The 12061-nt window shown below is 44.4% G+C and overlaps 1 protein-coding gene across 1 annotated transcript in view; it reads left to right on the forward strand.

Moving 5' to 3' along the window:
* SEL1L3 (SEL1L family member 3) overlaps positions 1-12061 on the forward strand; it is a 115430-nt gene that overhangs the window by 24304 nt on the left and 79065 nt on the right. Inside the window, exons 3-6 of the mRNA XM_084799704.1 lie at positions 1343-1469; positions 3387-3508; positions 4532-4647; positions 7860-7918. Coding sequence (XP_084655830.1) covers positions 1343-1469; positions 3387-3508; positions 4532-4647; positions 7860-7918 — 424 coding nt within the window. The remainder of the gene's footprint in view (positions 1-1342; positions 1470-3386; positions 3509-4531; positions 4648-7859; positions 7919-12061) is intronic.

A 12061-nucleotide genomic window follows, 5' to 3' on the forward strand; every position in this document is an offset into this window, starting at 1 on the left:
TATAAACCCAGGAACATTTTAAGAAAGAGACAGGCATAGTTATTCCTTGGTCAAGTGATGATGGAAGATAATGGAAAATGGTGGTCTTCATTAAAGCAGCAGGCGTTAGATAAAGAACGGGAGGGTCTGGCTTTCCCTGTTAGATCTGTTATGATGAGCCTGTGCTGTAGGGCCCCATGTTTGTGAAGGACAGTGGGCCCCTTCCATGTTTTTAGGGAGGGAGTCATTTTGTGCAGAGGTAAAGATGTAGGGTGCAATTGGAATCTTCACATCCAAATCACAGTGGAGCTGATAGACATCAGTGGCGGGGTTGTGTGTTTAAAACCAAACTGCTTGAGCTTGAATCACAGCGCCACCTCTTATCATTTGTCCCTCTATAAGGCTCAGGTTTGCATCTGTAAAGGGCTGGGCTAAACAGCCCATTCGGTCATTTGTTGTAAAGGTTAGTGATCGTCTTACACCCTTAGGTTGTGCTTCCCATGCTCCCTGGCGTACAGCAAATGTTAGGTACCATGTTGGCAGTCTGTGCTCTGACCATAATAAGGAGGATTCAATAAGGTAATATATGTGTGATGTTCATAGCAGTTACTGTACCATCAGGAGTTCTGTCAAAGTGTTAGCGTCATTATAACACAAATTGAAAATGCTTATCCTTCAGTCGGTGGGGGAGGAGGTCCCCCCTCCCATCCAAGGTCTAGGGGAAGGGAACAGGGCAGAAGAGGGAGGGAGGGTGGGAATGAGATGATATAAGTGAGGGGATAACAATCTGGATGTAATATGAATAAATTATAAGAAAGAGAGGAAGGAAGGAAGGAAGGAAGGAAGGAAGGAAGGAAGGAAGAAAATGCTTATCCTAGGATTAAGTGGCTGTACACAATGTGGTTAAGAACACAAAAGCCAGCTAGAGATGTAATTAATGACAGAGTGCTTGCCTACCCAGTGCAAGGCCCTGGGCCCATCTTGAGCACCACAAAGAAGATAGAGAGAGAGAGAGAGAGAGAGGGATGGATGGACGCCTGAGTTTAAACTTGAAATATGTCCTTAATAGCTTCTGTATTTTTTGAGCTTAACTTTGGATTTCCCCTTCACAGAATGGGACTAATTACAAAAAAAAGTCTTTTCCGAGGTTGTCCTGAACACTAATGAAGACAGTCTTAGCTGACATGCTTAGCTTGGTGGTTCCTGGCTTAGATTCCACATTCTGCGGATGCTTGTTCATAATTTTAGGCTATTGCTCTTACCATTTGGCTGGAACTGGGAGTCAAGGGGGCCTGGAATGACTTGACTTGGGAAGGGGTGCTTTTATGGAGAGAACCGAAGATGACTTGTGTAATGTTTCCAGATGCCGTTGCCTTCCTCAGTTTCCCGTACGCCTCCAGTGGAGAAAACACAGGCATCGTGAAGAAACTCCCAAGGTTCCGGAACCGAGAGCTCGAGGCCACTCGGAGCCAGCGTGTGGATTATCCCATGTAAGGGTGGGCAGGTCAGGGGCTGCTGGGAGGGGCTTGTCTGTATTTGACTCCCATGGTATGCTAGCAGAAGGACCCCTTCCAAGGACACATCTCTGTACATAGGAGCCTTCCATTTTCCTTCATCTTTTTGGGCTGGTCCCAGAGATGACATAAGCAGGCAGCACAATGTTGAGGCTCAGGTCTTCTGAGGCTACAGGTGCAGCCATCCAAAGCCAGCACAGATTGTAGTCATGGCCTTGGCCCGCTCCGTCCTGGAAGATTGGACGAGCTGCTAGAACACTCAGGGCCTCTGATCTCCTCCATTGATTTCACCAGAATCCACATCTATTTTTCCCTTCTTCGGAGCCCGAGGATGCTGGAAATGGTTTCTAGCTCACCTCAGATCAGATGGATTTAGCCGGGTGATTTAATTCTTCCTGTGCTGCTGGCGGTAGAAAGATCTTGAGTCACTCACCGAGCGTATGTTCTCCCTAAGCCTCCTTGTAATAACTTATCTTCATGAGCTTGCTCAGCTGGGTGGGTCAGGAGGGAAGTCTGCGACACCATCTGTTTGCGTATTGTGACACTGACTTCAAGGCCAGCTTACAAAGCCCAGAATATTCTGAAAGAGTTCTTTGGCTGTATCCCCCCAAAGAGCTGAGGGCTGCTGCCATCTTAACCCCAGCCTTCAAATTAGCTGCAGGGCTAAACGAGAAGAGCAGGGTGCATTTGTTTAACACGGAGTCATGTGTCAGACACCAGAAGCTCTGATTCCCTCCTCCTTGTGTGCACTATTGGTCTCTAGTGCAGCGTGGAGCCTACTACAAGTGTTCAGCAAGTATTTCCTGGGTGCCTGATGTATCATGTATATCTTGGCTAAAACCGTCTTAGTTGAGTTGGCTACTGTTATTTTATCCTTCTCACTCCTTAAGTCAGAGATGTACAATTTTTCCCTTTTGTATGTGTGTGGGAGTGTATACATTTTGTAGGCGTACGGGCAGATACGGATGTGCGTGCCCTTGAAGGCCAGACCCGTCAACCTTCAGCTGGCAACATTGAGGTGTCCAACTTGTTTTTGAGGCAGGGTTTCTCACTGGCCTGGAACTTGCCAACTAGCCTAGGCTGGCCAGTGAGCCCCAGCGATTCTCCTGTCTCTGCTCCCACAGTGCTGTGATTAGAAGCAAGCCCCACTACTCCTGACCTTTTGCCAGGGTTGTTGGGTAGCTTACTCAGTTCTTCCTGTTTGTAAGGCAAGCCCCTTACCCACCAGACCCTCTACTCTGCCACAGAGTCTCCCCCCCCCCCACCTCCCCCCTACCAACCAAAATAGCCCCATGCAGGAATAGAATAATTAAATGAGTTGTGTCATATTGGTTGACCAGAATTGGGCTACTGAAACACCCTCACATGAGCATTAAGATGGTGCCTTTGTGTCCACGAGTCACGTGGGGATGCCATTTGCGGAGCATTACATTTAGGGCTTTTATCTTTGAAAGAAACAAAATTGCTCAAAAAGCCCTAATTATGGTGCCTTTTTTTTTAAACCTTCTAATCACAGATATTAGAATAGCTCCTTATCCCATCACCTCTTATTAAAATCCATATTTTTATTCACTGCCTCACTTTATCAGCTCAATCAAGAATTCAAATTGCTGCCACGTGAGCATCTCAGAGAGCGCCAGAACAGTTTTGGGGCAAGGTAGAACGTCAGCGAGTTTCCTACAAAGGAGCTTAACTCCTATCTTTGCAGTTACTATAACTACCTCTTTTGTCTCAAAATCTCAGGCTTTGCAAGCTGATCTCCCATGATGAACACTAAGGCAAATCTACCCCTTCGTTAGAAAGAAAGCAATTTACTTGGTCATTGTTAACTGTAATTACCTGCTCGTGGATGATATCAATCTGCGGAATTTTCTTCCCCGCTCCCTCCTTTAGGGTTACTGTTTCACTGTGGCTTTATTTACTCCGTTATTGCGAGGCCAGCCTCTGTGGAATTCTGTACTTTGTTGATTCTAATGAGATGTATGGCACACCTTCTGTGTTTCTCACGGAACAGGGTGAGTATAAGCAGAGCCTTGAAATAATCTTGTAGTTTCCATTATACTCTTTCTCCTGGCAGAAACATCTGTCTGGAATAAGGAAGATATTGTCAGCGCCACAGCTCTATGAGGTTAAGATGCGCATTGTTTTACAAGCAGCCAGTGGTGATTGTATGGGCACTGTAATTATGCCACTTAAATGTGTAATCCAATAAAACAGGAGTGAGGAAAGAAAGGCTTGTTCCTTCCATTAAAAAAAAAAAAGACAAGTTGATTATTTTTGGTAGATTCAGTCAAGTCATCTTACTGAAAATGATTCTGAGACTACAACAACTGTAAAAAAGTTGGGAAAATAAATTGAGGAGATCGAGATGAATCTTCGCTTCAGGTTGTTAGACAAAGGTGTCTTTGTTTCCTTTCCATTTGGAAATAGAAATTGAAAATAGAAAGTGGGTGTTGTTTATGTAGACAAGACCACAGGGAATCAACCATGAGCTTCAAATTAAGTCTTTTTTGTTTTTTTTTTTACCACCTTAGGGGCTCAAAATAAATACAGTATTTACAAAGAAATGTATGTACAAATGCATTCTTGGGTGTTGCTTGTTTTGTTTTGCTTTTTTTTCTCTTCTCCTCTCCTCTCCTCTTCTCTTCTCTTCTCTTCTCTTCTCTTCTCTTCTCTTCTCTTCTCTCTCTCTCTCTCTCTCTCTCTCTCTCTCTCTCTCTCTCTCTCTCTCTCTCCTGTCTCCCCTGCCCCCTATCTCTCTCTAACAGTCTCCCTGTGTAGGAGAGCAGGAACTCACTGTGTAAGGCAGACTGGCTTGGGGCTGGGCTAGAACCTCTCCACGCTCCTGCCTTGGCCTCTGGTGCTGGGATGACAAGTGTAATCCGCTGTACTCTGCTTGGCTTTTGTTTAAAAGGGAAAAGGGGGGGAACGTGGTTTATTCTTGTAACTTCTTAGGAGGATTATTGAAAATAGCATTGCCTCCTTATATGCCGTGAAGCGTTCCTTGCCAATTTCATGACTTGCCTTTTTCATTGTAGGCAGTTTGCATATCCAAATGCATCTTGTCAAAGGAGAAGACCTGGCTGTAAAAACAAAATTCACCCTCCCTCTGAAGGAGTGGTTCCGACTGGATATCTCTTTCCATGGAGGCCAGGTAACTGCCTGGAGCCCTGGGGGCATCTCTTTTGAGTTAAACATTGTTGTGAAGCCAGAGCCACAATGCCTGGGCGGGAATCTGGCAAACGATGTACCCTTTACAATTCCGCACTTGCTAAATCGAACTTTATAGATGAAAGTTTAAATCATAAGCGTCTCATCCCATTTAATTAACTTTCAAAGTGCTTCCTTCTAGTCTGTGGTGAATGAGTAAATAATATAGCCAGCTCTGTAGCCACAATTATCTGAGTTATTCAGCCCTCCTCCCCTAGGGAGATAGGCCTAGTACATAGAAGTGTCAAAACCACATTGGCCATGTTTACACAGCCTTATTAAGATCTACAACTTTTTAAAAGGGGATTTTATTGGCTAGTTCAGCGGAGAGATGGTTTGACTGCTTTTGGCAGTTGAAACAATTGCTTATGTTTGGCACTAAACACATTCGTAATAAGCAACGCATATAAGTGATGATTGTGGTGGATGGAGGGCCTTTATCTGTTTTGTACATAAAACATTGCTTATAACTGTTCCAATCCCCCCATTACAGAGATTTTTATGGATTGTGGGAAATCTGTTGTTGTAATTGAAGACAATTCCATTTCTCCATCGATGCGATGCCGGCATGCTACCTTTTTCTGGTTACTTTATTTTCTCATCAGCTTTTCTTATTGATTTGTGATTTTCCTGGAACAAAACTGGGGGAGGCGTTTTGCTTGTCTCATGGGTTGGACAACACTTGTGGTCCTCCCTTTGCGTGTAAGGTCCCCCCGTTCTCTTTTCTAAAGAGAATAAAACAAAGTAATGAGGTCAGTTCTTGTGCCTTCCTGAGAGGACCATGGAAGATGCTAGCTGGGGATTTTCTTATGTTTTTTTTTTCCTTACAAAGTCTTCGGTAACGTAGCTGAGGTCCACGTCACCCATGCCCATGTATGTGAGGCCCAGGATGTGTCACCAAGACAGGCATCAGATCATCAGAGCAGATTCATAGCTCTTATTCTGCAAATGTATGTAAGGCACGGGCTCCAGTTACTTATAGACTATTTATGGAACTAGCATTAAGCACGTGAAGAGAAGTCATAAGGCAAGCTTAATTGCCAAATGATTCATATTGATTTCTAGAAGGAAGACAGCGTTCCATGCTGAGATGCTCAGGGAAGCATTTGTGTGCAAGTTTTTTGGTCCCCCGCCCCCCCCCCCCAATGTTTGGGTAGAATTTAAATGGAGAAGAAAGGAGGGGGTGGGGATTTCTGCACGTGGTTAGGAAGTTCACAGATGAGCCAAGTTGGCTGGTGTTGGTCTATCACTACAGACTATCTGGGGACAAAGAAGTTAATTCTCCATCGTTTTTAAAGCTATTGCTGGCGTCTCGTGATGTCCTGTTGCTGCCTGGGCATCATTATATGATGGCCAGAGAGGATGTTCTGGCTCAGTTGCTTTGTTCTCTTATTCTTGATTTTTTATTATTACACCTACATACATATATTTATTTTAGTGTGTCTGTAGGATATGTGTATGTGAGTGCAGACGTTCACGTGCCGCAGTAAGTGTATGGAGGTCAGAGGGCAGCTTGTGGGAGTCCACTCTCTCCTCCCACCGAATGGGATGAAGCATGGATCGTCAGGGTCCTCCCTTAACCACCCTCAGCCATCTTTTTATGGTCCTCTCTTCTTAGCTATCTGCGAATTCCATCAAAGGGTGCCATCCTCGTGGCTTTGTAGAGCATGAATCCCAGAGTTTTCTCCTCCAAATACCATCAGTATATACATTTAGGAAATAAATGTCCAAACTTGAGAAATATAGAAAACTAATGGAAGAAAAGTTGTGTCTTTAGGGCTAGAGTGTGCAGGAAATCTGGAGTTGAGCTTGCAAGGCAGTGGAGAATCACAGTGTTGAGCCACCAAAGGTTATATATAGTCCCAGGTAGAGAGATGAGCTGCATGGTGTAATGTGCGGTGCAATGACGTCACAGTAAAGTAGGAAGGACAGAAGGGTAGAAAGAACATCAGGGCTCTGTGTGTGTCTGTGTGTCTGTCTGTCTGTTTGTCTATGTCATGTATGTGTGTCATGTGTGTGTGTGTCATGTATGTGTCATGTGTGTGTCTGTGTGCCTGTGTCATGTGTATGTGTCTGCCTGTGTCATGTGTGTTTGTGTGTGTGTCTGTGGATATGTTTGTGTGTGTGTCTGTGTCATGTGTGTGTCTGTGTCATGTGTGTGTGTCTGTGTCATGTGTGTGTATGTCTATGTGTGTGTCATGTGTGTGTGTCTGTCTCTCTGTGTGTATCATGTGTGTGTGTCTGTGTCATGTGTATGTGTTTGTCTGTGTCATGTGTGTACTCTTTTGCCAGTGGGTTTCATATGCTCCCCATCTTGTCTTCCTTGCTGCCTCATCTGGACCCTTTCATGCACATAGGTCTAAATGTCTGGTGGGATTGCCACACTTACTGCTTTAGCCAAGTGAATCGGCCACTTAAAGTAAAAGATTGCTAAGAGAGACAACTGGCTGAGTCTTTTCTCACATACCCTGTGTCTGGCAGGGTTGGTCTCCAGTGCTTTGGTTTGTCTTATGTAGACGTAGGATGATCTCTTAGTCTTTGAGACTCTAGAAAGGTCAGGACTTGTTTGCTAAACATTTCCTGTGGAAGTTTCTGAGCATAAGTGTCGCATTAACCCAGGGGCTCACACAGTGGCTCTAGATCTAAGAAGAACCTATTTGAGACAACACAAAACATCATGAGAGAAATGTGGTCCTTGCTGAAATGAGGATGAGGACTCTGTTGCTTAGGAGAAGGGAGGTGGGGCCAGTAAGCCGTGAAGAACATACATCTCCAGTCTTTCCCCCCCTTCACTCTGGTAAAATCAGTAAAACCTCTTGTACTATCAGATGCGCTGCTGCCCTGTCTTCTTCACAACACGTTTAGAAGCACAGACACATCCAATCAACCTCTGGCTTAAGTCTGGGAGCATCCGAAACCCACTGGCAGGAATTGCATTGTAGATATTTTTAGGCACACCATCCAGTCATTTGGGAAAGCTAAATTTATTAAGTCTTAAAATATACACGGGGCTAGTAAACTGTTTATTTTATTTTTGTAGAAATTAATCAGGAGAAGGACAGGCACACTTCATGAGTAATTTATACCAAGGACCGTCTGTATTTATAGAGTGGGGTATACAGCCTTACCTGACCCTGTGTCTCTCTCCCAATGTAGATAGTGGTCACTGCCAGCACTGGATGGGACTTGAAAAGCTACCATAATCAGACCATTAGGTAAGTGTGATTTCCATTTGCAAGTAGACTGCTCTAGGGCTAAAGTGTCTTCACGCTGCAACCCTCAACCCAAAGATTATGCTGCATACCTCATTCGGGTTTTCCAAGCCAGCCCCTTGTGAGTATGTGTGAGTGTGTGTGTGTGTGTGCGCGCGCTTGTTTTTGTTTTACTCTGCCAGTCCTTCCCCATCTCATGAGAGAGAGGGAGGAAGAAGAGAGGGAAGGAGGGGAGGGAGAGAGAGGGGGGAGGGAGGAGGGAGAAGGAGAGAGAGAGAGAGAGAGAGAGAGAGAGAGAGAGAGAGAGAGAGAGAGAGAACTATAGGAGCGTGTGCTATGGCATGCATGTGGAGGCCAGCCATGTTGTACATGTTGAGCTTGGCCACCGTGTACATGTGGAAGTCAGAAGACAACCTGCAGGGGTTGGTTCCCCCCTTCCACCATTTAGGTCCCAAGAATCAAGCTCAAGGTGTCAGGCCTGGTGGCAGGTAGGTCCCCGAACCCACCAAACCATCTCTGGGCCCTAGCTAGGTGTTGTACCTTCTCATTTGCCAGGCATCCATTTTTCCTGCAAATACATGTGTTTGGTACTAAGCAAAGGGAAGCAGTCAATCCTTTCTCCGAATCTCACCATAAATTCTTCCTTCGTGGCACTTTGTAATTTATTTTCTTTGAGAATTATCTTCTATGAAGGATTCTAAAGAAAATAAATCTAAGTATTAATGCTGCTCATTGAGAATGGCTGGAAACTTTGGCGTAGTGTGGAGCATAAAGGCAGACAGTCTTCATATTTATGTTCATAATCTAGATTTGAAATGTGTGCCGCTATTGATATCGGCTCGGCTTTTCTTTCCCCCTGAAACAGTCTCCACACAATTTGCAGAAGCTGAGAACTGGGCCCCTTGCCTCCTGCTTTGTTGTTTTTTAATTTTCTCCTATATCCACATGTGATAGTGGGTTTTATAGCTTCAGGCCTTCATTAGGTGCTTGGGAAACCCTGTCATAGCTGGATACTCAGATTCCCTCGGAAACTGGCTACTGAAGAAACCAGAGCAGAGAGGGGATGAGGCGGGACTGGATGCCCCACACTTCAACCGTTCCTGTTTACATGTAAACCCAGCTGCTTCCTAGTAAGATCCAGGTGTTTGGAGCAATTCTTGTTTTTTGTTTTGTTTTGTTTGGTTTGCCACTGGATTAAAGGATTAGGGTTTTCTAGAAAGGCTAAAAATGTGTTGTCACTTAGCTGCAAAGAGGTCAAGAGAGAGTCGATAGCTCTGCCGAAGCGTGGAGAATAAGCCTACGGATGAGGCAGAAGTCTTAAAGTGTGGCTACCAAGAAGAGACTTGATACCCTATGAGCATATACAAGGGGAGGAGGTCCCCCTCAGTCACAGTCATAGGGGAGGGGAGTAAGGGGAAAATGGGAGGGAGGGAGGGAGGAATGGGAGGATACAAGGGATGGGATAACAATTTAGATGTAATATGAATAAATTAATAAAATATATTTTTTAAAAAAGAACTAAAAATGACAGTTAACTCAAAAAAAAAGTGTGCCAAACTGACGGGAAACATCCAATACAGGTAGCTTTCCCTTTTGGAAGTGCCTCTGGGTGACCGAAGCTATGCAATATCTCTTTTGGATAAAGCTAGTCCTGTGGATTTGGGAGCCCTCACGGGTGATGGTGGTGTAGGGAGGCAAATCAACTCAAGAGTGAAAAGAGAAAAAAAAAAGACATTTTAATTTTAATCCACTATTTAAAAAAAATGAATGCAAAGGATCTATGAACAGGATGTTAGACTTCTATAAACACAGGGCTGATATGAGCATGGACCAGGACTGAGCTGGAGGTTTGTACCAGCTCAGTCTCCCAGGCAGAGCACCCAATGAGTCACATGTAGCTATACTAGTCTCAGCCCTGGGTGTTCTTCGCTGCCGCTCGCGTCTCAACCAGAGCCCCAGTTTTACAGTGATGCGAGCCAGTGAAGTGAGCAGCATCACACGCAAGCTTCTGGCTGTGAGTCTTGTAGGACATCCTGCTCATTTCTTGTTTGCTCTTGAAATGTAAACACAGTGTTGGTTTTATCCTACGAAGATGGGGTCAGTGTCACAGGAGTAGAAACTAAGTGTTCCACAAAGTGATGCTGGGCGCAAGTGTCTGTGAGTGACACTGAGCGATGGGGATGCCTTCAGGTTACATCCATCTGTCCATGCATCCATCTCTCTGTCCATCCCATGCTTACTAAGCATATTGCACATGTCAGACACAGGGCTTGATTCTTGGAGTAGGAGAAGAGAAATGGAAGGGATATAGTCTCAACTTTCAGGAAACTGAAAAAAAAATCCAATAAAGGAGAATGACACTGAGCAATAAATTCACAAATAATTTTAACGTTACAGACTATCAAAGCTGCTACAAAGAAACGGATAAAGTAGCATGAGATACTCAGAATTTACATTAGGTGCTGAGGGAAGTGACACCAGACAAAAACTATGATCAGAGGCGAGGGGTCCTCAATCTCCTCTCAAAAAAACTAAACATCTGACTGTTTTCTAATCCTGACCGGGGCCATCTAACGACATCGGTGAATCTTCTGGGCCCCGGTGCTCTTTTGGTAATAAACCAGAGCCCTTTATGTCCAGATAAGAGGAAACATAGTTTGCCAACATGTCTGAGGTTTTCCGAGCCCTGAAAGAGTCTAGCTCAGCTTTCATGTCAGCAAAATTGATGACCATCAAACCGTGCACAGTACAAGGCTTCTTTTGCAATCTTGTGTAAACGCTGAGAGTTTCGGAGGAGAAAAAATGTGGAAACACGATGTGGAGGTGCAGATGGAGATCAAGGCTAGGCATATCTACTGATGGTGATAATGATGACAATTTAAAAATTCCTGGGCAGTGACATTAAGACCAAGTAATCTGTTATTACCTGGGGCTGGGGGTGCGGCCACAAGTAAAAGCAAGGACCCTTACCTCAAGCATCTTATGCTACCTTATCCAGTTTACTTTCTATGGCTTTACTTATACACAGTCAGCAGGGGGCCAAGGCTATGAAATGGAAAATTCCAGAAGTAAATATTGTGTACGTTTTAAAGTGCATACTGTTCTGAGTAGCAGGATGAGATCTTCGCTTCTGTGCCTTGTCCTTTATCGTGTACCATGCAGTGGCACTGCCTGCCCGTTATTTCACTTGGTCTTCAGTCATCGTGCCCACTGTCAAGATATCAGTGTTCATACCCTCCTCACGCCACTTACACCTTTCCCAAAGCACAAGGGTAGTGATGTTGGAAGTTGAGATGCCCCTGGGGAGCTGCTAGGTGCTTCTCCTAAGTATCATCCCATTCACACAGGAAGGATGAGCACGCATCGAAAGCTACTTTGAGAGGAGACCACATTTGCATATGCTCATTACAGTGTGCGGCCCCGGATGGCTCCACTTTATTGCTTTGCCGCATCGCACCGAGTGACAGGAGACCAGCACAGGGAGAGTTTGGAGCAATACAAGGTTTCTTTTTCAGTCACCCACTGGAGTTTTTGGACTGCACCATCTGAGCCATTAGGGACTGGGACTGGGACTGGGGACTGCTCTATAAATTTGCATCAAACTTTCTAGACAGAGTCTTCCTTTTGCTCTGAAATTTGGAGGTTGCTGTTGTCTTTTTTTTTTTTCAGAAACCACACACAATTTGTTCTCTCTCTTCCCAAATAGAAGGAAAGAAAGAGAACACCTGTAAAACAGCTTGAGCCCTAAACCCTTTTAGATTTCTTCAGCTTATCTTGCCAGTCTTTCATGCCTAGTTATTATAATTCCACAACTAAAATAATTTCCCTTTATTAAGTCCACTCAAAGTGATGAATTTGCATATGTGTGGGGTTGGTTTTTTGTTGTTGTTGTTGTTGTTGTTGTTGTTGTTGGGTTTTTTTGGTTTGCTTTGGTTGGTTGGTTTTGTTTTGTTTGGGTTTTTTGTTTGTTTTAGTTTTTATTTGTTTGTATGGTACTAGAGGATGAACATATAGGGTCTTGCATGCTAGGCCCACACTCTACCACTGAGCCTTTTTTGTTTGTTTGTTTGTTTGATTTTGAGACATAGTCTAAGTTGTCCAAGAGAGTCTTGAACTTTTGATTCTTCTGATTCGTCATCTTCCTGA

This window comes from Acomys minous, assembly GCF_964271855.1.
Source record: "Acomys minous genome assembly, chromosome: 10".
NCBI lineage: Eukaryota > Metazoa > Chordata > Mammalia > Rodentia > Muridae > Acomys > Acomys minous.